Below are 27,970 nucleotides of genomic sequence, written 5' to 3' on the forward strand. Positions count from 1 at the left end.
CTAAATAAAATATTCTAAGAATTTATTTCTCTCAGCATCTGTTTCTTCATTTTCCAGCTCATATTTTTTCATGGCAACAAAATAGCGAATGAAAGTTTCCCCCAGGGCCTGTCTCAGGCACTGATCTTCCTCCAGTGCTACAAGAGCGTCTTCCAGTTTCAAAGGGATCTCGGCAGATTTGGCCTGACAGAAGTCTGTGCTGTCATTGGGACCGGCCAGGACACCATCACTGCTTTGAAGTCCATCCAAGCCCGCAGCAACCGTCGCTGCCAGCACCAGGTATGGATTTGCAGTCGCGGAGCCCAGTTTATTTTCTATCCGGCTGCCTTTCTCACCGTGACACTTGATATTAAAAGCACAGCTGTTGTCATTGTATCCCCATGTTGTAGGCACACTCTCCTTGAGGTCTTTACTCTCCTTGGAATAACGCTTCCGGCAGCTAACAGCAGGAGCCATCAGGCAGCTGAGAGCAGCAGAGTGCTTCAAGAGCCCTGCCAACCATTTTTTCCCAGTGATCGTGAGCTCCTCGACTCCAGAATTGCTGCAAAACATATTTTTCTTCCCCCCGACATCCCAGAGACTGTGAGACAAAATTCCTGAATTGCAGAATCCCGTCTCGATGAAAAAGCTGGCGATGTAATTATATTTCCTCGCAACTTCTTTGACACCTGTTCTGAGGGTGAATGCATTATCAGCTGCACTGATGCCAAATTCGGGCAAAAAACAGATTTCCATCTGACCGGGCCTGGTGGAGGAGGAAAAACTCTCGACATTGGCTCCAGTGTGATACAAACCATCAACGAGCTCCTGGATGAAAGGCTGGTCATGATTATTTAGCAATGTTGAAGCAGGGAAAGAGATGGTCTTTGAATTGATAATCTCGGGCACAGCAAAAATGCAAAAATCATAAATGAAGGCGGAGAGCAGGGAAAAGCCAGCCTCCTGCAGCTGGCTCAGCTGCCTTTTGGCGATGTACCGTGGGGAAGTCAAAAGAGGCTCACCAGTCACAGTGAACGTGTCACATATCACTCTGGCAGTTCTCTCAGCCCATGGCAAAACCCGGAAGGTTGAGAGCTCCGGCATCAGGACGATGTCACTATTAAAACACGTTGCTCTTATGTGATCCACTTCATCGTCCTTAGGATTCGGTATCAGTTCCAGATAACCTCGGGGCATGCAGACGCCATGGATCACTTTTTCCTGAGGAAATTAAAGGTCAGAGCAATCAGGTTTTGACCCTTGAAAGCAAACAAAAGGGTGGGGGTGGGGAGACACATTGCTCATGAGGAAAAAAAAAAAAAATGTCTTTAACATCCGTTGGTTAACATTACCTTAATTTCAAATAAATTCTAAATATTTTAATTTTTTTCAGATATATTTATTTAGGGGAGCCTGGGTGGCTCAGTGGGTTAAGCCTCCGCCTTCGGCTCAGGTCATGATCTCAGGGTCCTGGGATCAAGCCCTGCCCCGGGCTCTCTGCTCAGCAGGGGACCTGCTTCCCCCTCTCTCTCTACCTGCCTCTCTGCCTACTTCTGATCTCTGTCTGTTAAATAAATAAATAAAATCTTTTTTTTAAAAAAGATGTATTTATTTATTTGAGAGAAACAGAGAGACGGTGAGGGCTGGGGCAGAGGGAATGGGAGAGATAGTTTCCTCAAGCAGACTCCCTGCTGATGGGGAGCCCCCACTCACACTTGATCCCAGGACTCTGACATCATGACCTGAGCTGAAACCAAGAGTTGCCTGCTTAACCAACTGAGCCACCCAGGGGCCCCCAAATTTAAAATATTTTAAAATAAATCCCGAGTTACTTTTATAAACAACTCTTAATATTTTTAGCCTGGAAGGTTTTATATGTTTTGGGATCTGAAAATAGCAGTCATTAAATAAAAGGTACAATAATAAAGGAAATGTCTTTATAGCAAATGACAAAGGTAAAGCCTTGTGAAATTGTTTGAAATGATCATAACCTAGTCCTTTTTAAAGCAGTTTTTATTTTATGGCATAGTTGCTAATATCACAGCTAAGGTTTTATTTTTGGCTTATTTTGTTGTAATCCCTGTAGTTAACTGAGAATCTTCAGTCCTTCCAGGAACTTGAGAGTGGTCAGTCCTAGGACAGACACAACAGTCATCCTAAGGACCCTGGTCTGTCATCCAGAGGTCCTAGGTCTGCTGACAACGGCACTCCTCTCTTCATCCACTTACACAACCCACTAAGAATGAATACATAACAGCCTCACAGTCCCCAAAACTTGGCCTGTGAGCGTGGACCTAGATCTCCAAAGCTATAGTTTCAAAATGTGTTATCGCCTTCAAGTCAGCCACGAACTGAGCGTCACCAAGTCTGACTTCTAGGTCTAACTCTTTCATTCATAACTTGGGTGAAGCTAGGCAAATCACTGGACCGAGTGAGTCGGCTTCCATGTCTGTGTAACAAACGTGTTAGGCTCGATGGTTGCTAAGGCACTTTCTAGCCATAGACCTCTTGGGGTCAGTATATTTGGTCATTCATTTAACTTTTGCTATGTGCCAGACAACAGGGACATGATGAGGTTATAAAGTTGAGCAGACACGTTAAAACGGTTTCTAGAAATTATGTCATAGCAATAGAACAAAGCTTCATGTGTTGAAGGTTACATTAATGGTAGGGGAGAAGCTAACTGTAAGGTTTGGTTCCCATTATGTCAGTGCGTATCATGAGGTTAATAACATATGCTAACATTCTGTAAGCCAAATTGTTTCTTCTATTACCTCCAGTCCCAAAGAGCATGGTACCAAAGACAGATGCTAAGAGGGACCACGCTACTGGTCCCTCTTCTGCCTTTGACCGTGAGCACCTGCACTTCCTCACATCTATACATACACTTTCAAATGCCATTTGACTTGACTGATCCAAATCTGCTTTTGCCAGTAATAAAGTTGAGAAAGTCAAGTACTATTCAGTGCCTGCTTAATTTTTTCAGTTCCCTCAAGGACCTGTATACACACACACACACACACACACACAGACATTTTGAAAATCCATATGTTAATTCTGTATATCCCTAAAACAAAGGGTAATGTATTTTATTCAGGAGATTTCCAAGAGTTCCTGCAATTGAAATCTGTGTTTGTATTCACCTGGTTGTGAACAATAGGGAAGAACTTGTTACATTTCATTCCGCTAGGCCTTCACAGATTTAAAGAATAGGAAAAAGTCACACTTTGTTCTTCAAACTATTTAACCTGTATTTTTCTGAGCACTCTTTTTTAACACTGTCATTTTCTTTGTTCTTTTTTGAACATTCTGAATTCAAACGACTCTTTATTAGTAGTGGGAGATATATAAATATACATAAACATGTCTTGCTCATGACAACTAATGAAGTTATCTTCACATGTGTTTATAAATACAAAGTATTGGGACAACTTCACACCCTAATATAGATCACCAGGGATTCAATAAAAACTCTAGCAAAATAGCTCAAATCTCTATGATAACTGAAATTTGGATCACAGTAAAGGCCACCGAAGAATTAGTTATAAATTCTGTTGCAATACATCATGTTTTGATTAGATCAAAGATAGAAAGAATCTACATTATCTGCATATAATTTAAATAAAAACTAGTCTTTTGCTAGAACAGAGACAGTTGGTTGTAAGGTTTAATCAGCTAATGTTTGTAAGGCATTTAGCACAGTGCCAGGCATATGATAAGTTTTCTTTAAAAAGTAGCTACCATCTGGGATGCCTGGGTGGCTCACTGGGTTAAGCCTCTGCCTTCAGCTCAGGTCAAGATCTCGGGGTCCTGGGATAGAGCCCCACATCGCATCAGGTTCTCTGCTCAGCAGGGAACCTGCTTCCCCCTCTCTCCCTGCCTGCCTCTCTGCCCACTTGTGATCTCTCTCTCTGTTAAATAAATAAATTTAAAAAAAAAAAAAAAAAAACGAAAAGAAGGAGGAGGGGGAGTAGGGGAAGGAGGAGTATTGTAACTGGAAGTGAAGAATCAGAGGTGGACATCCCAGCTCTGCCTGTAATTACCTGTGTAATTTGAGAACACTTTCCTTAACTTTTCTGGGCCTCCCTTCACTCATGTATAAATGAAGAAGATGGGTTATATTACCTCCTGTATTTCCCTGCATGGTCTAACAATAATTTTTAAATTGACATTTTATTTTCCACAAATAGAAAAAGGTTTAAAAATTACTTTGGAAAGATTGAAATTACTTTCACTAAGTTATAGGCAAATTCAAATCATGGATCCACTCTTCGTTTAATGAGTTCCCCATACAGAATTGTATTTATATCAGACTCATGTTGTTTATATTGTTTTGCACAGTTGAACTTATTTTTTATGTCCATTTGCAATGAATTTCACAAAATGAATTATTTAATTTTTAATTACAAATACTCATGATGTAAATATTCACTATTACCTATACCTTCACAAGTTCCAAAATGAATTCAAAGTGTTTTGTTAAAAAATAAACAGATATTCTATGATCATTAAATAAGAATAAAATAATGACTAGGTAATGAAAGGAGAAAGTGAGTTTGTATTTGCAAATTAAGACAAAAAATAAATACAGCGATTGAGAAGAAGTATAAGTTATATTAAAATTCTTATGATAGACAAACTTTTTCCCTGCATGAACTCCAGAAGAAAAAAATTGATTCTAATACATTGGACATTGAATGCGATAATGGAAAGTATTTTCAATAGTATTTAAAAAAAGAATTGTAGACGTTTTCTTTTTATGTCAATTTTATCAATCCCCAGCAAGCGGAGGGAGCATATTAAATTATATTTTCATAAAAGAGTTTCTTTGAGTAACTAGAATAATACTCTAAATATGTAGCTTTGAGATGCCGTTAGTGGAATAAATGATTAGGATTTGACAAAAACTGAATAGCAAGCAGTTTTATATTGAGGTCTCTGGCAAGTGCCTGAGGTGTCAGTTGTGTTTTCTTATTGATTGAAAGAAATTCATATAAATTAGATTCTTGGTCTGTTCACAGGAAATTTCACATTTTCTTGTCAAAATTAACCAACATGTATTCTTGCATGGATGAAGAGAAAACAATGTCTGCAAGCAGGTCTAAAGGATTTCTTAAGAGACAAATTTGGGGGGTCCATTTACATTTTTTTTCATTATTATTATTAAGTAGAGTTGACATAAATATTTTATCAGTTTCAGGTGTACACCACAGTGATTTGACAATTGTACACGTTATACTGTGCTCACCAAGATAAGTGTAGTCAACGTCTATCACCATACAATGTTACTACAATATTATTGACTCTATTCCCTTTGCTGTACTCTTCATCCCTGTGACTTAATTCTAACTGGAAGTTTTGTACCTTTTAATTGCCTTCACCCATTCTGGAAACGATCAGTTTGTTCTCTGCATTCATGAGTCTGTTTCAGTTTGTTTGTTCATTTGTTTTGTTTTGTTTTTTTAGGTTCCACATGTAAGTGAAATCATACAGTATTTGTCTTTCTTTGTCTGACTTACTTCGCTTAACCTAATACCCTCTAGCTCCATCCATGTTGTCACAAATGGCAAGATCTCATCCTTTTTATGGTTGAGAAATATTCCATTGCATATATACACCATGTCGTCTTTATCTATTCACTTATCAATGGACATTTGGGCTGCTTCCATATCTTAGCTATTATAAATAATGCTGCAATAAACATAGGGATACATATATCTTTCTAAATTGGTGTTTTCATTTTTGCAGAGTAAATACTCAGTAATAGAATTACTGGATGGTATAGTATTTCTACTTATAATTTTTTGAGGAACCCTCATCCTGTGATTTTCCATAGTGTTTCCACCAATTTACATTCCCATCAATAGTACACAAGGGTTTCCTTTTCTCCACATCCTTGCCAAGACTTGCTATTTCTTGTCTTTTTGATACCAGCCATTCTGACTAGTGTGAGGTAATATCTCATTGTCATTTTGATTTGCATTTCTCTGATGATGAGTGAAGTTGAGCATTTTTAAAAAACAAATTTGAACCTGTTAGAATTCTTTTAAAAAGTATTTTTGAAGGTGCCCACTTTTTCTCAACATAAAACAAATGAGAAAATTACAATTTTATATTAAAGTGATAAAAATAATCTATACCTTAGAAATAAAGTTAGAGGTGGCTTAACTTTTGTACTTTCATATATAATACTGACTGATGTCCCTTCCTTCTAAGAAATGTTTCAGTGACACAATAAATCAGTCATTAAAACAAATACATGACATAAACCAAAAAAAAAATTTTTTTCAGAAAGTCTCAAAACATATCCAAAAATACAATATTCTCAATATCACTATTTTCAAGAATTTAATGGTATTTATTAAGTCATCCAACAACAATAGGGTCTTTTCTTATCAGAATTAGAAGCTGAAAGGGATATGCTTTTTATCTAGCAAATTCTTTCCATTTAATCTTTTTATTTTTTTTTTTTTTCATTTTATATCTGCTCTTGGGTCTTCTGTTGCAATTTTCTCATGTCAACCCAAATATAATCTCCATAATTGCAATAAGAGAGAAAAGATAATTCTATGGAGGGAAATTATTCAAGGCAGAAAGACTAAAATTACCAGTCTTAATTAGTTTTATATTTCTATTGGGTAAAGGAATTGCCATTTGGGCCCTGAAAGTGTATGTTCAGCCCCTTAGGGAGCAGTAATGTGTTTGGGGAGGGACAAGGGAAAAAAACAAAATAAATTACTGGTTTTCAGCTTTAATTACTGTATAGATTACAAGAAAATAAGAAAGAGTAGTAAGGACCATTTGTTTGCTCATGGTCATGAAATTACATTCACTCATACCTCTACCTGTAAAACTCACTTGGAAAAAGTGTGCAGGGATACTCTTAGATCTGGACACACCATGGAGGTCTGTTGCTTCAAATCGCACAAACTGAAGGTGATTTTTGGCCATCTCTTGTTTAATGTGCTTCATTCTAGAGGAGAGATGAGGTGTGGTCGGAATTTGAGTGCCGTCCCTGGTGTTATCTGTAGGATAGAAGATGGCCCTAAGTCATTAGATCATGAAGAACAGAAAAGCAAGAGAAGACTACAGAGGGTGACTTTGTCATGATTGTTAACAAGATCATCATATACTCTTGTCATTGACTTACAGGTAGAGATCTTACCTTTCTTACCCTGCCTTTACCATAGTCCCAAGAACACAGTCTCTAAACAGCCTAAGCGATTATTTATAAAGCACTTGGGGTTAAGCGAAAATTAACATTATTTGAATAAGCATAGAGCAATATCATATGCAAATACTTACTGAAAATGCCTTTGCTTATGGAAATTAGGATACATTTGCATAACATGACAGCTTAGGCACCATACAAGTCTGTGTACAGATAACTATCACTGAAAAGACTGAGCTTCTTGCACTAACTGGTAATACTTAAAGGTTCCTGTATGATTAAAGGCAAAATTGTTTGGTTTTGTTTACCTTGTGCAGATTTGCATTTTTTGTTTTTGTTTTGTTTGCCAAAAGGGATTTATGGCATCTGAATCTAAGACATCTACATGTCTCTGTCAAATTTAAACTTAAAAATCAGTATAAATGAGCAAACGAAATTGTTTTTCAAGGAGGAGACTGTAAGAGATGAAAAATCTAGACTGAAAACCAGAAACCTAAATATGTATATTTAAAATAGACTGCAAATTCTAAAACTTCAGATCTAGAAGAGAGTTTGGCAATAAATCACCTAAGCCAACCAATTTGCTAGCTTGCAAGCAAATTGCACCCAGAGAGGTGTAGTGAGGTGGTCCAAATCACTCTCAGTTCATTGTCAAAAATTGAAGCTACAAACCAAACCTCTTAACTCCCAATGGGTGGCTCACTACCAGAAAATGAATGAATATATCCAAAGCATTTAAAAGGTCAGGCACATAGTACACATCACAAATGTTAGCTACCGTCCAAACTTTCAGAAGAGGTAACAGACTGTAGAGATTTAGCATAAACACCAAAGCCATCTGCCTCCCTCAGAATCCTGCCTGTGCCCTAGACACTTCCTTACTTCTCTGAGTCTGGGCTTTCTCATTGATACAATATTATCCACTTTATAGGCTTGTTGTGATGATTAAACAAGTTATTTAACAGTTCCTGGCAGACATTAAGCACCATATAAGTGCTTCTTAAATACGTAAAGTGAACACAATTACTCTAGCCTTGGTAATGGTACCATGATCATGCCTGAATCTGAATATCCATCAACCTGTCACATCACTGATGCTGAGCACCTATAATTTTAAAGTGATACCTGAATATCCTTTTCTGAGATATAATTGGCTTTAAAAATAAGCAGAAAGATTGACAGTTTAAAAACAGAGATTAAGTAGATTTTAAGTACATGAAGCATGAGGAAAACAAATTACTGGTTCCACCTATACAAATATATTAGAGATAATGTCCTGTCACTGATACATTTGGCTACTCAGAGACTCCTGAGGCTTTATAACTACCTTCCATTTAACACAAACAATTAAGCTGTAGCAATTACAATGTTTCATGCTAAATTAGCAGTTGCTGTCTTCCCAACCTATCCTGAAGTATTGGGTATTCTGCCGAAGTTGAACAATTCTCTTTAAAGAAAACACAATTTGTAAGCATTTTAAAATATGAAAAATTCCAGACAAGCAGCATTCTAAAAATAATGAGGAATTACATACAAGCTATAAATATTTTAATAACATAAAAAAATCAGTAAGCGTCTCCTACTAAAGGAGCAAAGACATTTTATTGGCTCACTAGTAATACGATCACAGACAATCTCATTAGTTCTTTGCTTTATCTGTATCTTCTAATGTTTCTACAATAAATATGCATTCTTTTAAAATAAGGAAAATATGCGCCCACTCAAGATGGGTTGTTTAGTTACCATGTACTATTTATATTGGACATATATCTAGAAAGAAGCCAGAAAAAGCCCTGCCCTCATAGAGCTTTATATTATTGAATGGGAGAGCTATAGACAATACATACACCATCAAATGCAAAGGCGGTATATTTTGTCATTGTTAGAAGTGCTGAAAATAGATAAATATAATCATCTGGAGTATTGATTCTATGAGACTTAATCACAATATAAACAGGTCTAACCTCTGATTCACTTGAAGATTGTCAAATTGCACTATAGCTGGACAGTAAGTACATGAATTAGTTTGCTAGGGCTACCATAATAAATACCACAGACCGGATGACCTAAACAGAAATTATCTTCTTACAGTTCCAGAGGGTAGAAGTCAAAGGTCCAAGTGTCAACAGTGTTGGTTTCTTCTGAGAGTTTCTCTCGTTGGCTAGTAAATTGCTTTCTTCTTCACATGATCTTCCCTCTGTGCGTGTTCTAATCTTCTCTTCATATAAGAATACCAGTCATGTTGGATTTGGGCCCATGCTATAGACCTCATTTAACATTAATTACTTCTTTTAAAACTCTATCTCCAAATATAAACACCATGTGAGGCATGAGGGGATAAGACTCCAAACACCTATGAATTTAGGGGAGACACAATTCAACCCATAATAATATATCATCCCATTTCCATTTTCTTCAGAGTCCTCATCACCACCCACCATATTGTAAAATCATGTGCTTATTTTCTGTCCTTCCCCACTCACATGTCTGTTCAAGGATGTCAGGAGAATAGGGGCTCAAATTTACTTGCTGCTATATCCCCAGCACCTGCAGCCATACAGACATATCATAGATGCTCAATGACTATTCCTTTAACAAGGAGGTGTGTGGGTAAATTAATTAATTAATACACTCTGGGTGATTTGACCTTGTCTAATTAACAAGTGGAATTGGTATCACATATTTCAGTGAGTATGTTAAGTACCATCTCATTCATTTGAAAGTTTAATTCTTTCACCAAATATGAGAACTCTATCCAATCTAATTTCATTTTCAAGGAATCAACTAATCTTACTGAATCATTGTCTGAATTTCTTTTCTTCAAATAAATCATACTTGTTAGTTACAATTAAACCTTTTGGTCAGACCTTCCCAGATGCACATGATGAATAGCGGGCAGATAATTGCTAGTTCAGGGACTCGTTTGTTTTTCTTACAGTATGGTTCCTGGGAGGTGTTCTCCTTTCCCATCCCCTCAGAGAACCAATAAATTAAATCAATCTGCTTTTACAGAGAAAATTTTCCTACTGTGAGTGTTTACGGGGCAAAAATAAGAAAACACTAACAAAAAAAAGTTAAAAGTTAAAATAAAACCTCAAAGCTCTATAACAATTAGAAGGCCTTAGAGAAATGTTGTCTGTGTTCAAGTGACAATAGGATATATTTTAGTCACAGAGAACAAGCCATGGTCACTTATAAAAGGCAGATTAAATAGGCATTTGAGCTTTCAGAAATACCAACTCAAAAAGAGAAAAGTGCATTCAAGAATATATTCTGAAATACATTGAGTTTATGGAATGCCTGGGATGATCCGCCAAACTCCTTTCCCAGAGCCTGCCTTCCTTCATCCACGTGGCTAGTCTGAGAGACACCCTCTTAGAGCAAGTGTGACCCCAGTCTCCAGCCATATCATGTTAGCCCAGGCGGCAGAATAACCAAGTAAAAGCAGTAACAAAAGCAAAAACAATTAAAAAGTGGGGAGGGGGAGCTTTTCTTTGAAAAAAAAAAATTTTTTTTAAGTCAAAGTGGTATCACAGAGAAGAAAACACAATGTCAAAATTTTAACACTGATTGAGGAGTAGAGTTTCATATTTATCTTTAAATTCTGTATTGGTGACTTGTTGGAAGCTATCAACTTGTTGGTGCTTTGGGCCGGTAAAAAGCTTAATCTAGCCTGGGGCAAAAGGAGGGAGCTTCTGAACGAACCAAATCAGGTTAATAATGATACCCTATCTTAGTCACAGTCGGTTGGTGCAAAGAGAGCTCACCACATGAGTTCGTTCTTCAGATTCTTTTGATATAAGACTAAGAAATGGTCAATTTCATCTATGTTATGGCTGAGTCTATATAAAACAAGGGTCACAAATGGCAGAAGAACCAAGGTGGTCTGGAGATACTTTCTTACTAGTTGTCCCAGTGTTTGAAAACATTTGTAATAGTCAACACCTACATATCTGGAAATTTTGTACAAAAGTCTTGAGTTCAAGCTTCTCTTAAAGAAACTAAATTTGGGGGGGGCGCTTGGGTGGCTCAGTGGGTTAAAGCCTCTGCCTTCGGCCCAGGTCATGATCCCAGGGTCCTGGGATCGAGCCCCACATTGTGCTCTCCGCTCCGTGGAGAGCCTGTTTTCTCCTCTCTCTCTGCCTGCCTCTCTGCCTACTTGTGATCTCTGTCTGTCAAATAAATAAATAAAATCTTTAAAAAAAAAAAAAAAAGAAACTAAATTTGGTAACACTGGGTGGTTATTTCTCCATAGTGACCACTGGCTAGAGGTCTGAGGTGGCCTGAAATGGGGCATGTATCCTCTAATCCATGGATTGGCAAACATTTTCTCTAAAGGGCCAGATAATAAATAGTTGCACTTTTGTAAGCCATTTGGTATCTGTTGCAACTTCTCAACTGTGCCATTGTAACACGAAAGCAGTCATAGACAATACATAAACTTTATTTACCAAAAACAGCCAGCAGACTGAATCTGGCCTGTGGGCCAGTCGTCAACCTCTGCGATAGTTTCTCACAAGCCAGCCTCATTGACTGGTTCCCTACACTAGCCATCTCAGTCATTTGCATTATTTACCTGGCCCCTGTGGCATTTGGATTGATAGTGTCCGATGCTAGGCTGTCAGTGCTCATCTCCATTTCATGGAGAATTTTACAAAGCCAATGGACACAGAAGCGCACTGATGAGAGACGCTGTGGTAGGCAGAACAGCCCACAAAGATGTTCACATCCTAAACCCTGAAACCTGTAGAACATGTCAAACTGCAGGCCCTAAGGGACTTTGCAAATGCAAATAAGGCTATAACCCTTAAAATAGGGATATTGCCTTGGATTATCCAGAGTTCTTAAAAGCAGCAAACTTTCTCCAGCTGTAGGCAGAAAAGAGGTGTGAAAGGAGGAGAATTTCAAGAGGTTCCAAACATTAAGTATTTGAGGGATTGTCTTGGTCCTGAGACACCAGACCAGAGCAAGGTTTCCAGGAGCTAAGGGCCACTCCAGTGGACAGTCAGCAATCCTACAACCCCAACGAACTGGATTCTCCCAACAATCTGAGCACTCCCTAGAGACTCTGGATAAGAATCCAGATGGCCAACACCTTGACTTCAACCTTGCAAAATCTGAATCAGAGAAACCAGCTGAGACATCCCAGTTGACATATGGAGTCCTGACAGCATTCACTTCCCAGGCTCTAGCTCCTCCTTAAGCCCTGTGTGTCATAAAGAATTTAACCTTGCCAAAAGAGACCTCTTTACCCTTGGCTCCTGGAAGATAATCTGGAAAGTCCTGCCTGACAAGAGAGTCTTAGTTTACCTGGGGCTTCTGGGCCACACTAGAAAATCTAATAATGTCATTTATTCTGGGAGCTTTGAGTCATGTGATATCAGCTTGACTCCCAGGGAAGCCAGAGGTCAGCCACATGAAACCCCACTATGGAGTCCCCCCCCAAAAAAAACTCTGGACACCAAGACTCAGGCAAGCACCCCATGGTTGTCAATACTCCATGCATATTGTCACATATCATTGCCAAAAGAGTGGTGCTGTCCATGACTCCACTGGGAGAAGACAAATGGAAGCTCTATGCTTAGAACTTTCCTGTACTCTCCCCGCTGGGTCTCTTCCCTTGGCTGATTTTCTTCTGTATTCTTTCACTGTAATGAACCATAACCTTGAGTATAAGACCTTTCAGTGACTTCTGTGAGTCCTTATAGCAAATTATCAAAACTAGGGTTAGTCTTGGGGAGTTCCCTAACTTGCAATTGGTGTCACTAGTGAGGGTAGCCTGGCGGACACTGTCCTTCTAACTTCACACCCTGCTATATTTCTGTCTTTCCAAACCTTGTTTATTCAACCGTTTCATGATGGATTCCCTTATGGAATAAATACCTCATTTTAACTAGTTTCCACTTAACCTGGATCCCAGAGATTTTGGGCCAATACACTGATAGGCCAAAATCGTTGTATTACTGTTAATAAGCCAGAAGCTTAGAATAACAAAATTTCACTTTTAGAAAAGACTAGAAAGATCATCCATTGCAACCCTTCCATTATAAGTAAACTATGTAGCCTTTTATAAACAATAGGTGTATAAATTCTTCTGACTCCCAGATGACCATTCCTCCATCCATGCCACATTAACATTAATTTAAATACAAATTTGGGATTAGTGGCTAGAATCTCGTGTCAGTTTGTTTCTGCGCCCTTACCGGTATGGTTGGAGTTTGCGTTAAATTCACGACAAGGAGCACTGGCTGAAGTTTTGAGGGGTGATGGTTTTATCCCTGTTGTCTGATTCTCGGAGTCCTTGTCATCTTGTGGCAGATAGGAGTCTGCGGAGCCAGCTCCCACAACCGGTTTGCTCACATCCTCCAACTTGTGGCACACCATTTGGTTTCGGATCCTTTCTTCAATAAAGAATGGAAAAATGTTAAAACACACTGCCTTTGTTTTCAACTGTCTTTTAACATGAGAAAATAATTTATTCCTGGGCAGTGACATACCAAACGAAGGGCAGTGGGAATGACCTGCACTAGTCGTGGGCCATAAAGTGGTGTGTTGTCTGTAGAAAATCTAAACTCTGGTTGCTTTTTACCATTACCATGCACGGGCCATTCCTATTACCCCTGCCTTGGAACACCACTGTTCTTGGATTAAGTCTCTTGTTTGATTATCTCCTAGTTTCAGCACTGTTTCAGAATCTATTGAGTCTAGTTGGAATTCCAACATGTGATACGAAAACTTGTTCCACATCTTTACTACGGTCTCCCAAATCCTTAGTGATGATCTTTACACTCGGTCTTGGAGCAGAAATATGCTTCCCTTCTTCCATATATGTTCCTTCTGTTGTGTTCTTTCTTTTTTTGCCCCCCTCTCCGCCATCCTACTTCTGCTCCCTTTCAATTCTGAATATTTTGATTGGTTAATTTTATATATTTATGTTATACCTTGACATTTGCTATCTTTTATGTTGTCTATGTAGAAATAAATTTTAGGTCTTTGTTTTTGCTTCTCCCTTAGATGAAAAGAAAATGTTTTATGAAAGGAGAACAAAATAGAGATTGTTATTGGCATCATATCTCTGAGAGGTCATAATAGCTAAGATACCTTTTGAGTTGGATATATCCATTTCTCCTACTTCAGTTGAGAAAACATGTTTTGTGACTTTCTTTCTTGTTCTTCTTAATTTACTCATCCTGCTGGCTTCAGTCTCATTACTTTCATCTCTCGTATCCTGTAATAATTCATAGACAAAAAGGCAAATAACAGATCTTGCATGCAACTAAATTTGCATGTCAAGAAAGTATGACAATTGGAGAGCTGAGTTTTCAAGTGAATATAAGAGACTTTGATAATGAGGTAAATTTTGTCACCTCCATGTGCTCTTGAATAATTCAAAATTAAGAAGACCAATATTCTGCTTACAGTCAGGATATTCTGCATTCCTTTTATATGTGGTATAGAATTGTTGTTAAATAAATTAAGATCTTGTCCAGTGAGTGAAGATTTCTATCCTTTTTTTTTTACTCTGGGATATTTTATATTATCAATTCCTAAAAATATTTTACCAAATCCATTTCAGCTTCAAAGTCCTCTTTTTATGAGTTCCATCTTTTTTAGAATCTCTAACCTTTCTACCAGAAGCACAAGTACCTGAAGAATTCAATTTTATTCTTTTTTCTTACCCTCATCCTTATTACATCAATATTTACTTTACTTCAAAAAAGCAGCTGCATTCATAAAATACTATTTTGCATATGTAAAACAAGTGTTATACTCAAACAGTTTTTTTTTTTTTGGAAGATTTTATTTATTTATTTGACAGAGAGAGATCACAAGTAGGCAAAGAGGCAGGCAGAGAGAGGGGGGGAAGCAGGCTCTCTGCCAAGCAGAGAGCCCGATGCAGGGCTCGATCCCGGGACCCTGGGATCACGACCCGAGCCGAAAGCAGAGGCTAAACCCACTGAGCCACCCAGGTGCCCCTCAAACAGTTTTATAGCCTGGGAAAATCTAAAAAATATTTTAAAATGAAACAATCTAACTTTTACAATCTAGTTCTAATCCTTGATAGACGGACCTGTCAAGGACTATTCCCAGCAAGGAGCTGGGCAGTGAAGCAGGAGCAGAGGGTGAAGAGCAGAGACATCTCTGCACCAGCAGTGGGCAGAATCACCCCTGATGTCCCAGAACACAAAAGCTAACACTGAAAAAAAAAAAAAAAAAAAAGAATAAGAAAAGCTGACACTGGTATTTTTATGTTTTTTACAAACTCTCATTGTAGTTTGAAGACAGCGGAGGAAAGGGGCAGGGGCAGGGTCAAAACTATAGTCTAAAATGTTTTGAGCTATTATCTTTTTGAAGAGCAGATTCTGAAAGATTCCATATCTTGGAGCAACTTCTAAATACGTGTCCAGAGTGGTTTCTGGGGAACAGCTGTACTCATTTGTCAATACCAATTCAGCCTCCGAAAGCTAAAAGGAGAAAAAATAATTTAACTGGTATTTATGTGTAATTAGGACACTTTGTTATTATTGTTACTATGCTTAAAAAGATGTATTTCAAAGGACAAAATCTTTTTTGTCATTTTAAAATCTCACATCTTAGAAAATTGTGGTCCTTTTTACTCCAAATAAATTTGTATTTGGATGATGTGATACTTATTGTGAGATATAGTAGCTTATTTTTTTCAAGCAGTTTATTATTTTATTTAAATATTTTTCCAGGGGCACCTGGGTGGCTCAGTGGGTTAAGCCTCTGCCTTCAGCTCAGGTCATGATTCCAGGGTCCTGGGATCAAACCCTGCCTCAGGCTCTCTGCTCAGCAGGGAGCCTGCTTCCCCCTCTCTCTCTGCCTGCCTCTCTGCCTACTTGTGATCTCTCTCTCTCCGTGTCAAATAAATAAATAAAATCTTTTTAAAAAAATAAATATTTTTGCAATACACTCCTGATAGAATTCTGAAAGTGATTTACTCGCCTATTGTACATAGTCACCATTTCTAAAATGGCATTGCCAGAAATACACATTAAGTAATTGCATTTTTTGTGTCTTTACAAATACATGACTCTAACTTTTTAAGAAGTCTTGTTTAAGGGTGCCTGGGTGGCACAGTCAGTTAAGATTCTGACTCTTGGTTTTGGCTTGGGTCTCATGGGTCCTGAGACCGAGCACAGCATTGGGCTCAGCAGGGAGTCTGCTTGAAGATTCTCTCCCTCTAGTCTCCCCACCTCTGGCACGCACACTTGTGCTCTCTCACTCTTTCTCAAAAAAACAAATAAGTCTTTAAAAAAAGAAGAAGAAGAAGTCTTGCTTAGAAATGAAATACTTGGTCAGGTATATAAAAATGAAAGGAAATTGAACAGACTAACATTTGTGTTTGTTTTACCCGTTGGGGATCCTCTCACATACAGATTAAAAGAATCAAATGAAACAGACTTTAAGATTTCTCTCAGCTTTAAACTCTAACCTGTAATTGAATAACAATGTGCTAAAACTGAGCACTTTGTCAGGCACATTTCTCAGCATAACCCTAAATAGAATCTTTATTTTACAAATGAGAAAAGTGAGGCCCAGAATGACTTGCCCAAGGCCACAAGAGTGAAGGAGAGATGCAGTTTACAAACAGGTCTTCCAGTTCGAAATGCCATTCCACTTCCTAAATGCCAGAGATTCGAGTTTACAGGAAGTTCATTTTAATAACATTCACCTGCTTTCATATAAACCAGATCAAAAGGGAAAGTTTAAGAAAAAAACAAGGACAATTCAAATTCACCTAGTTACTAACCTGAGATTTTCATCAATAAAAGCCCAAGAACTAAGTCATAATACATGCCTCTGACTCTGTAATAGATGTTCAAAAGAATTTTTTTTTCAAATGAAGAATACATTTAGTTCAGTCCTTTGAATTTTTTTTTTTTATATACAAGGATGATCAAAGTATAGACACAGTTCTAACAGCTGAACCTAATTTATTGTATCCCTGGGTTACCCTGCCCCCAGTAGAATGTTTTCATTCTCCTAAATCTCTCAGTTATATTTGGTTACAATATGATAATGTTTCAGTAAAAAAGCCTACTAGCCAAGATTCATGAAATTTGGGTTCTGACTTTTCTACTAAGTAGCAAGTACTTCTGGAGCCTTGTTCTTTTTATCTGTAGACACTGCTATAAATATAAATATACCCAGCAAATATATTCACATTTTATAAGTATTTTCATTACCAGGCAATACTTTATATTTCATTTAATATAACAACATCAAGAGAACATTCATAATTACCTACATTTTGCCAAAGCAGATATAGGTCCACAGAGGTTAAGTGATTTATTCAAGGTCATATGACTGCCAAGGAAGAATGGGAATTCTTTAAGGAGGTTCCCACATCATTATTACCAGAAGTGGAGGAAATTTCACTTCTGTTAGTTGGTGGATCCTGGAAAGGCCCAAATGCTCAAGAGGATTAGTAGGATAGTCACAGAAGTTAAGAGTTGGGAGGAACATTAAGGGACTCTTATCAGCACCTGCTTACTGACTAGTTTAGAAAGTTTTCACCATTTCTCATGCATTCAGTAATATAGTTCCAATTTACGAATGTCCTGCTTGCACCATTATGTTGGACAAGCAGTGCCTTATGTATGTATAGTAAGTATTAAACAAATGTTAATCCTGATTATTATTACCTAAGCACCATGCATTATTGGGAATCTCTGTTGGGAACATACCTCATTCTAGGTTACCACATGGGCCCCTGACTCATGGGCGATGGCTCTTACTGAGTCAGGACCTAGTCCTTTACCTGAACAGCTCTAGATTCTGAACAATAAACTAGGAGAACCTGTCAGAGAGGTTAGGATATATCAAGCAGTCTGAGGGTTCTCAGAGAGAGTACTGTGACCTATATGCTCATGCTCGGACTCTAGTATTATTATTAAACAGGCACAGTATTTTATAAATAGTCTTTACACAGCCAGGGAAACTAGGACAAGCTTAAAAAGAAGAAGGGACACTTAAGCTGAAGATAGAGGTGAAGTATACCAGGTTGGAAGAACCAGAAGCATAAGCACAGTTATGCAATTTCATTTTGATCGCTTGGCATAAATATGCAAATCTAATTCATGCTTAATTTAGACAATCTCAAAATTCTACTACAACAGGTTGATCCCGACTTGATTTGACATTTCCAACAGAGAAGCTTTTCCTGCTTCAGAAATGTTTCTGCTCTCATTCCATTAGATGACTCCTTTGTCTCATACATGGGCCTGGCCTTAAAGAATGTTTCATATCACAAGAATTTTCATTATTCAAATTTTTCTCATCACATTGTTTCTTTTGAAAGTTGTTTTATGGTTTAATACAAGTTTGTCTTTTTGCATTTCAACGCAGTGGTTTGATCAAATTAACTAAAAGAGGCTTCATCTAAAGGGATCCTGCCAACCATTAAATTTAGACCCTAATTTGACCTAATAAGTTTCCTTTCAATGTATTAACTGGTGTTATTCAGAATCTAAATATCACTGATTTTATTCATTTGTTTTTAATTTTCTCTAACAGCTACCTTTTTACTATCAATACTTTAAAAACCTTTGTTTTGACCTCTGTATGTTGGCTACAGTCTGAAATATAATCATTAAAGCATTTACCAAACACTCTGATTTCATTAATGATAGGGGTGCATGACAGAGAAAGCAACCCAAAAAAACTCATAGAGTTTTAACCTCTGTTTGAAATAATGGTAAAAAATGAACAATGGTTACCAGGTGCAAACGAATATGAATGTATCTTCAGTTTCCCTAATGTGTGCTCTTCAAAGAAAAAGGGAGGAAAATGTATTCAAAATATTTACAGAAGAGATCCTTGAAAGAACACATCGCAAACTCCCATCGACTAATCTAAAAATATCCATACCTGTTAACTACTAGTTCTACTTCTGGCAATTTGTTCTAAGACTATAATACAAAATATATAAAGTTGTATGCATGTCCAATACTGCCTTTGTTATAGCAAAAACTTGAATGCAGCACACATTGAAGTGGGAAGGGCTAAATGCATTGTGGTAATTCTGTCCAATGAATTCACCATTTAAAAATGAGTGATTCCATTTCCTTTCCATGTCACCTGGATTACCAGAATGGTTACACCAAACTGTCCTCCCTCTGTTCTCCACTTCTCTCCATCCTCCAGACTACTGCCCACAGTGCTTCTCTAAATCACAGTTTTGGTCTTATAATTTCTCTGCTTGGGATACTTCCACAATTTTGCATCACCTTCAGGAAAAATTCAAATTAGTATTCTCTGAGGCCCTGCAAAGACCAGTCTCACCAATCCCTGCACACTTTCATGCACAAATTTCATCCCCATCCATGCAGAACTAGTGTGCAACAAGACCTACACTCTTCTTTCCTAGGCTCTTATCAATTTTCTAGTCTGTCCCAGGGAAACAGTTATCTACCCCTCTTGTCACAGCTCAAAATTAACCCCTTGGACAATTTGCTATAGCCACTCCATTCAAAGAAGTTTAATATTCTCAAATTCCCGGTGAAAGTAGATCCCTTATTGAATTTTGTAATCTGTTCAAAATAACTCATAATTATTGTCTTCTTCATCACAAATGATGAATGTTTAGCCTCTTCTAAGAGATCTTACTTAGTGCTTTGTAAAATAATTCTCAGAATCCTTACCATTAACTCTTCATTTGTATACTTTTTTCTCTACGCCAAAAGGCAGTGATTACTTTAACCTAAGAACTGTGGTTCCTTAAGTGCCGAGAATGTATTTAGGCGTTCCTTCTAGAATTAGGAATCATTGCAGCCCAAAATACAAGGAACTACTTACTGCCCCAATATCCACTTGGGCAATGTAGAATAGAGATCAGGTTGATCTGACTATGGTCACGGCTCTGGGGATGGAGAAATGAGCTTATTACAGATAGATTTGGGAGGTAGATTTGGCAGTTCAGTGATTGACTTGATATAGGAAGTGCAAGAGACATCGGGTCAAAGATGACAGTCTGGTTTCTGACTAGGGAACCCAGAAAGAGGAGGAGACCTGAGGGAGGAGTTGCTGGCTTCTGTTTTGAGTACCTGAAATCTACAATAACTATGTCATCTGAAGTCATCCAGCAAGCAGTGGCCATATGGGTCAGAATCCTAAAGATGAAATGGAAGGAAAAAAGCAGAGCCCTGAAAGTGGTTGGAATCATTAAGAGAAAGAGCAGAGCTTGAGAAAAGAAGAGGACTGAGACAGAACTGAGAAACAATAATGTGTGCTAAGTAAACATAGGAATGTTCCAAAAAAGCAGTCAGAGGAAAAAAATGACCAGAAGGTGAAAGAAAAAGTTGGGACAGAGTGGTTTCATTGATAGCAAAAAATAAAAGCTATATTAAAAGAAGGGAACACCAATAGGCCTGCTACTGAAATTATGAACAAGGTTCCTATTAAGACTAGTCCATTGTGTTTTGCAACCCAGGTCCCTAGAGGCACTGGAAAAGGCAGGTTCAGTGAAAGAATGTGAGCAGCAGCCAGATGGCTGTGAGTTGAGGAGGAACGAGAGGTGCTTATCCCAGGGTCCACATCTGATAAGCACTCTAGAAATGTTCTCTACAGTCAAACGGAGACAGTCAGGATATACAGCTGAAAAGTAAGAAGAGATGGAGACAAACACAATGAGCCCTGGAAAAGTGCATCGGGGTCCGCCCAAGAAAAATTTATGTTGCTTTTAGGAAGATCAGACTTACACGTTTAAATGCTCAGTGAAAGGAGTTAATAGAGGTGTTGAGGAGAAAAGAAAAAGGTTTTAAAAAAAGGTCCTTGAAAGGGTAGAAAAGACGGAAACTAGAATTGAAATGAAGGGATTAACGTTAATGAATCCTCCTCCACAAGAGGAAGAAAAAAAGAAGGAATATTAGAAGGAGAGAAGAGGAAAATTAAGGAGGAAAGGAAAATTAGGTGGAGGAGAGGACGGAAGGAATTTCAGATGACAGAACAAAGCCTCAGGACAATTAAGTTTACCTAGTAAGTGGCAGAATCTGAAAGTGAAACTAATTTTAAACCCTTGATCTTTCTTATCTATTCTTAGCCAGTTGCAGAACTTCCAATTTTCTCTGCTAGGAGATGCTCAGACAGTTTACATATGGAAGACTAAATATTTAAAGAGAATGCAAATGGTTTGCCATCGTCATAGCAGAGAATGTTAAAAAAAAAACAAAAAACAAAACTCAAAGAACAAAACTGTTCAGTGCCCCACAGAAACTGGAGATTTTTAAGTTATAGTGGCATCAAATCTGCACAGGTAAACTATTTTTCTTCCAGCAAAGCTCTTTCAGAGAAGTGAAAAACACAGGATAGAGGTTTTGTAAGGATACAAACTTAGGAAGACAATGACAAAAATAAGTTGAGGATATTTGCAAGAAAGACTAAAATATGAGATATGGAATCCAAGATAGATGGAATAGGAAACGAGATCAAGAAAGACCGACAAGGGATTGGAGATCCCTAGAAGGTAGCATTTTAGATGTATCGTTGAGCTGAATATATTGGCTAGAATAAACTAGGAATCAAGAAATACTTTCTAACCTGGCGATTCACAGACCTGCACTCCGGGGATAAAAATACATTATATGTTTATTAAAAAAATAATTTTAAAAAAAAAGAAATACTTTCTAATAAATGAAAGGCAACCAATGCTTACCATGTTGAAATATAAGACCAGAAGGAAATTTTGACTCACATCTCTCCATAAATGATTCAGAATGAAATATCTTTGAATGTCCAATAGAACCTGATGATAATTCAGTAGGCTGATGTAATCAAAACACTTTCCCTAGACAAAACATTACATGGACTCCCTCGGTTTTCTGAAGAGCTGAGAGAAGAGAAGCTCTGCTGGTGACAAGCTGCTCCACAATGACTCTTCCCTTTACCCCATTAATTCCACCTTTCTTTGAAGATTTTTTCACTGTATTTATTCTCAAAGCCACACCTATCTTCAAGGTTATGATTACTCCCTTTAAGACATAAACAAAATCTTATTTACTATGCTTCTTCATAGCATAACTAAAACATGCGATATTTCAAAAAAAAAGTTTCTAAACATTAAGGAAAATATAAACTAAAATTAAAAAGAACCAAAACGACAAAATATTTGCTTTCTATTATACTAAATTAGAGTCCCTGAGGTCACTAAGGACAAGGACCCAAATGACCACCCTCTCCCAACTTAAAAAAATGAAACACTCTTAGGGAGACATTAATCACAGATCTACTTATCCCTAACACTGGACTTTCATCTGTATATTTGTAAAGAATTTTAATCTTTAAACTCTATTGCATTTTAGGAGATTCCATCTGAATACATGGAATCTCTGGAGATTTTGTTGTAATTTGTTCTTTATTACAAATGTAATACTCTTCATTATAAAAACTGAAAGGTCAGAAGCTCATAAAGTAAAATGGAAAACTTAAAAAACAATACAAGTCCTCTGTTTCCCTCTAACCTTTATATTTTTGACAAGCAAATATTTTCAGAAAGAGTTGTTTCTACTACTCCAAATAATTCTTATAATGGTTCATTTTCTAATATAAGTTCTTTAATAATTGTTCCTAGTAATGATTTAATGTGTCAATATTGATTGGGACTAGCCACATATTGAAATATACCAAAAAGAGAAATTGAAGAGAGTAGGAATAGTACATTCATACCCGTTGTTGACAGGTGACCTACTGGGACCACCCTTTGTATGAAATTCATTCATTTACTCAGCAAGTACTTAGTGAATATCTAAAAGAGGCCAGGTAGGTCTGGATGCTCTGTGAGAAATAAAGATGAGCTACTTTTTCCATTGAACATAAATATAATACATGATAAAAAGTGGTATAGGTATACTATATGAATGAGGAAAGTACTCGTGGAACCATCTTCCTGAGGAAGCAGCTAAGTCTCTCAAAGTTGCAGTAACTCCTCTGACTTCACACATAGAAAGTAGCAGAAGCCAAATGTGTACTTGAAAACACTTCTTTTGTTTTTTCAACCTACGTACAAAGTTTACAGGCAACAAAATATTGAAAACTAAAAATATTGCCTAAAAAGTAAATATTGAGCAATTTTATATAAAAGACAGAGGGAAATTCAAGTGGGTTTTTGGTGTGTTTTTTTAACTTCACAATTCAACATAGAGTTCAGTAACATCCCTGCCTTTCGAAGTAAAATTAAGCACAGAAGGTAAACACAGATAAATTTCTTGGAAGTTACATAGAATCAGAATTTTACTTAATATCATGGCTAAAAATGGAATGGGCTACTTAGATATGTGTCAACTTTCTCATCCTCGAACATATTTGTGGAAGGGATAGGATTAGATAATCAAATGTCAGGGATGACCCAGAGAGTTTCCATTTCTTCCACCACATATGCTCACCACTTTTGCAATAAAATAACCTAGATCCAAGTTAGTCGATTAGATGGAACATTGTTCCACCTATATATCCCCCTCCACCCAAGAATTATAGAGAAACCACCATTGTAAAAAGCTTCTATGTGAATGAAATGTCACATTGTAAGTGATGCAAAGAGCTCTGGATCTCACTTCCATTCCCAGCAAGATGGCAAAATATGCAACAGCAGCTGCATGCCTGGAGCAAATCTCACCTCTGGGAGCAAGGCAATGCAAAATCTGCAACAGAACATTCCATGTGAGACAAGAGTACCTAGCCAATAATTTCAGAGAGGGAAAAATGACTTTATAAACATCTAACACCATGTCATTTTTCACAATATGAAGCTAAATAATAAACGGAGCTAAAATAATAAAGGATCAAGAATTTGGCTATTACCCGAACATGGTGCTAGCACTGGCTTTCTTTTTTATTGAAAAAGAAATCTCAGTATGTTCCAGAGAAATGAAGATTTTGTCTCAAAAATATCTGTGTAAATAAGATCAAAGTATTTTTTGAAGGCTTTGTGATGGGCAGAAAAGCAACAAATATGCTTCAAAGGTGAGAGATTTGTAGAAAAATTTAAATATACATGTAGTATATAATATATATTTATGGCGATGATTTCTATAATATGGTATGAAATAAGATCCAAGAACATTATAGAACTGTCAGCGAAGATATCAGCTAATAGGCTGCTGCAGATAAAAATATTGGGCCTCAGGGCGCCTGGGTGGCTCAGTGGGTTAAGCCTCTGCCTTCAGCTCAGGTCATGATTTCAGGGTCCTGGGATCCAGCCCCGCATTGGGTTCTGCTCAGCGGGGAGCCTACTTCCCCCTGTCTCTCTCTCTCTGCTTGCCTCTCTGCCTACTTGTGATCTCTCTCTCTTGTCAAATAAATAAATAAAAATCTTTAAAAAAAAACTGGGCCTCATCAAAAAGAATATTTTAAATGTGACAGCAGAAGGTGTTCCATCTTTTAAAAAAATATGATGTGCTTAGGGCTAGAATACTAAATATAGTTCTAGTTACTGTCCCCAGAAAAACATTAATGGGCTAGAAGTGGATCAATATGTGTTTATTTATATAAATATACACTGCATAGAATAGTTATTATCATACAGAAAGGCATATAAAATTCTACTGTGTAAAAGAAGTGCAAAACTCTACAAGGCTATAAAAATGAAAACTTAGGGGAGCTATTACTGGTATCTACAACATAATGAAGTATATATGACGAGGAACTGCTGTTATTCACTATGTTCTAAGCACTGAACATACATTAATTCATTTAATCTCTCCACAAAATCTCTTGCAGTCGGTACTATTAATGTCCAAATGAAGCACAGAGAAATCCAACGACTTGTCCCATCTCACCCAGCCAGTAGGTAGTAGAGCCAAGACTAAAATACAGGCATTCCGGTTTCGAGGAATATGCTCTTTTTTTTTTTTTTTTTAAGATTCCATTTATTTGACAGAGATCACAAGTAGGCAGAGAGGCAGGCAGAGAGAGAGGAAGGGAAGCAGGCTCCCTGTTGAGCAGAGAGCCCGATGCGGGGCTCGATCCCAGGACCCTGAGATCATGACCTGAGCCGAAGGCAGAGGCTTAACCCACTGAGCCACCCAGGCACCCCACGAGGAATATGCTCTTAACCACTGCACATAAATGAAGCACAGACCTAATTTTTAACATCGAGAGAGGCACTTAAAGGGAGATAGATTTGAGGTAAATAAAAACAAATATAAAATGAACTAAAAACCTTGGAATCTAAAAACAAAACTGAATTTTAAGAGACCAAACACATTTAAAATATAAAAATAGAATCAGGAGGTCTTTATAGAGTTCCACAGACAAGCATAAAGCAGGGAACATTTGGGTAAGCTGTGGTAGGAAAAACCCTAGCCTTGAGTCCTACTTCTAGAAAGTCAGGCCTAGCTTCCCACAGAGCTGCACTTAACAACACAACGCACGTGCACACACACACACACACACACACACACACGTACACATACACAGATGATACAGACTACAGAGCAGAATGAACCTCTGGTCTCACCCAGATGGAATCCATTCTTCCTGCAATATGGAAACATCACCTCTATGCGTCTACCTGTGCAGATGTTTTCCTTTGTGTCTACCTCACAGATACTGAGTCATGAGCATCAGCCACAGGGCAGAGAACAGATCTTCCCCAAATCGCTTGGCGTATCACCCAGCTCAGTACCACACACAAGGCTTTATTGATAAATAGATTTTAATTATCATGATGTGCTTCCATTTCCTTCAATTTGCAACTTCATACACCCATAGGGTCTACTTTGGGGAATAGGAATGTGGTTTTGATCTATTTTCTGTTTACTACTGCTAAGAATTTGGCTGAATACATGACTTTATGACACTGTTTTGAATAGAGAATCTCAGTAAAATATTCTTTAGGGAAATGCCAAATCTAAGGCTATTAACTATTCATTTTCAGTGAAGATTCTACCGAGGAATTTGTTCAGGTTGGGGAAGTAATCATCCTGGGATATTTTTTCACACATACAACCTGCCCTTTTGATTCATCGAGCCTTTGTTCAGCTGCTGTGTTTTTTGCAGTTAACCTCATGCTGCTGCTGCTCACGTTACCAGAGCATCTGGTATGGAACAAAACCATTACCCTTTTCCAGATATTAGTTAACTGGAAATGGAATGTCACACACCACCTCCCTCCCACCTCCCATAGTCTTTCCCTTCCTGAGAATACAACCCTACATAAGGCAGCACAGGGGCTATTCAATGGAGAGTTGGGCAATCAAGGCTCACTTTTATTATATCTCTTAAATATAATGTTCCAATCCCAGTTATCAAGGAACTTCTTCCCAAGAGACAGGGTTTGTCCCTTGCTGTGAAAATTGTGTCCTTTCAAATCATACTGCTAGTTTTTCTACTCTCCAATCAACATTGGTCTAGACTGGTCTTGGGAGATTGTGACTCTTAAAGATTTTCACAAAATCTGGGTCACCTGGAATCCTTGGCTAAAACTGTAGGAGGTGGAGATAGGAAACACAGTTTTGACATAGGCTCACCAGTAGTAAAACCTAGACCAAGAAGACGTTGAATAGTTAGACACCAGTATCTCAAAACGGTATTAATGTACAGGGGCACCTGGGTGGCTCAATGGGTTAAGACTCTGCCTTCAGCTCAGGTCATGATCCCAGGGTCCTGGGATCGAGCCCCGAATCCGGCTCTCTGCTCAGCGGGGAGCCTGCTTCCCTGCCTCTTGGCCTACTTGTGATCTCTGTCTGTCAAATAAATAAATAAAATCTTAAAAAAAAAAACAGTACTAATGTACATACTAGTTACTTTCTCTAAGCCATCATTTGCAGCTACAAATTTACTTTCAGATAAATTCGTTCTATGAAACAAATACGTCTGTAATTTGACGCCTCTGACAATGACAGGACACTACCTGATGAGCCACAGCTACTCCCCAGTGAGTCCCTTCTTTACCTACTGTCACCCAGTTTCCTTATGGAAAGTACATTTGTTGTCTCCATCTCAAAGCATGCTGCCCATACTCATTATACATAGCAGCGACCCCATTCTTCCTTCATCTTCTAGATGTCTTTTCCACTAGATGGAGGGGTAGGGATCAGGTCTATTCTCTCTCTGCCACTATTTCAAACACAGGGCGTTGGTCTACCACTGTGCTTTGCACATGGTAGTTTTGCTTCTTGTATTTTATTTTCTTAATTTCATCTAAAGAAAACCCACATCCTCCCAGACTTGACCACAGCGTGCCTCGCAGTCTGCATTTCAGTCTTGCAGAATAGTCTACCAGAAATATAAGAGTAGAAGTTGGGTACATACACATTAAAAACTAGGAAGAAATGCTACATGTTGACAACTGAGTGTTTTAATATATTCAAGAGCAGATGAGAGGCTATCACTATTTAAAATGCTGTGAGTTTCAATTATAATTTGAAAATGGGTTCTCACCTTTACCCACTTAACCTCAAACCACTTTTAATACAATGAGACAAAAGCTTTGAGAAAAACAAAGATCGTGCTCTTGGTAACAACCAAAATAGGCATAAAAGAATTTTATAGCATCCTTATGCTTCTGAAACCCAGTGTCTAATGAAGTTATTTTCAATGATCTTTCAAACTAAGTGAGCTGTTCTAACGCAAATTCTGAATTTCACTTTTATTATATTTATAAACCTAATGCTTAGTAGAGTTTCTTCGCAAACTTCTCCAAAGCAGATATAAAGCAAGTATAACCATGCTGCCCTTATTCATACTGGCACTTATATAGTTGACATAGAATAATAAAAAGCTTTGCTGTCAGTATTTTGGTAAATAACATTTTAACTATTAACTTCATACCTCCTGCAGAAGGTCCCCTTCATCATTCAT

At 37.7% G+C, this 27,970-nt stretch overlaps 1 protein-coding gene across 2 annotated transcripts; it reads right to left on the reverse strand.

Annotated features, from left to right (window-relative positions):
• Positions 1-27,970, reverse strand: LGSN (lengsin, lens protein with glutamine synthetase domain; the record flags this gene model as incomplete). 2 transcript variants are annotated; one of them, XM_080806618.1, is made up of 5 exons in its annotated part: positions 483-580; positions 1,002-1,200; positions 6,838-7,004; positions 14,252-14,378; positions 27,941-27,970. In XM_080806618.1, 5 exons carry the CDS (start codon positions 27,968-27,970, stop codon positions 483-485), a joined length of 621 nt encoding a protein of 206 aa, XP_080662744.1. The 2 variants fall into 2 exon arrangements, with proteins under 2 accessions (XP_080662743.1, XP_080662744.1); XM_080806617.1 differs by having other exon boundaries at positions 1-1,200.

The sequence above is a fragment of the Martes martes genome (assembly GCF_963455335.1).
Source record: "Martes martes genome assembly, chromosome: 6".
NCBI classification, from domain to species: domain Eukaryota; kingdom Metazoa; phylum Chordata; class Mammalia; order Carnivora; family Mustelidae; genus Martes; species Martes martes.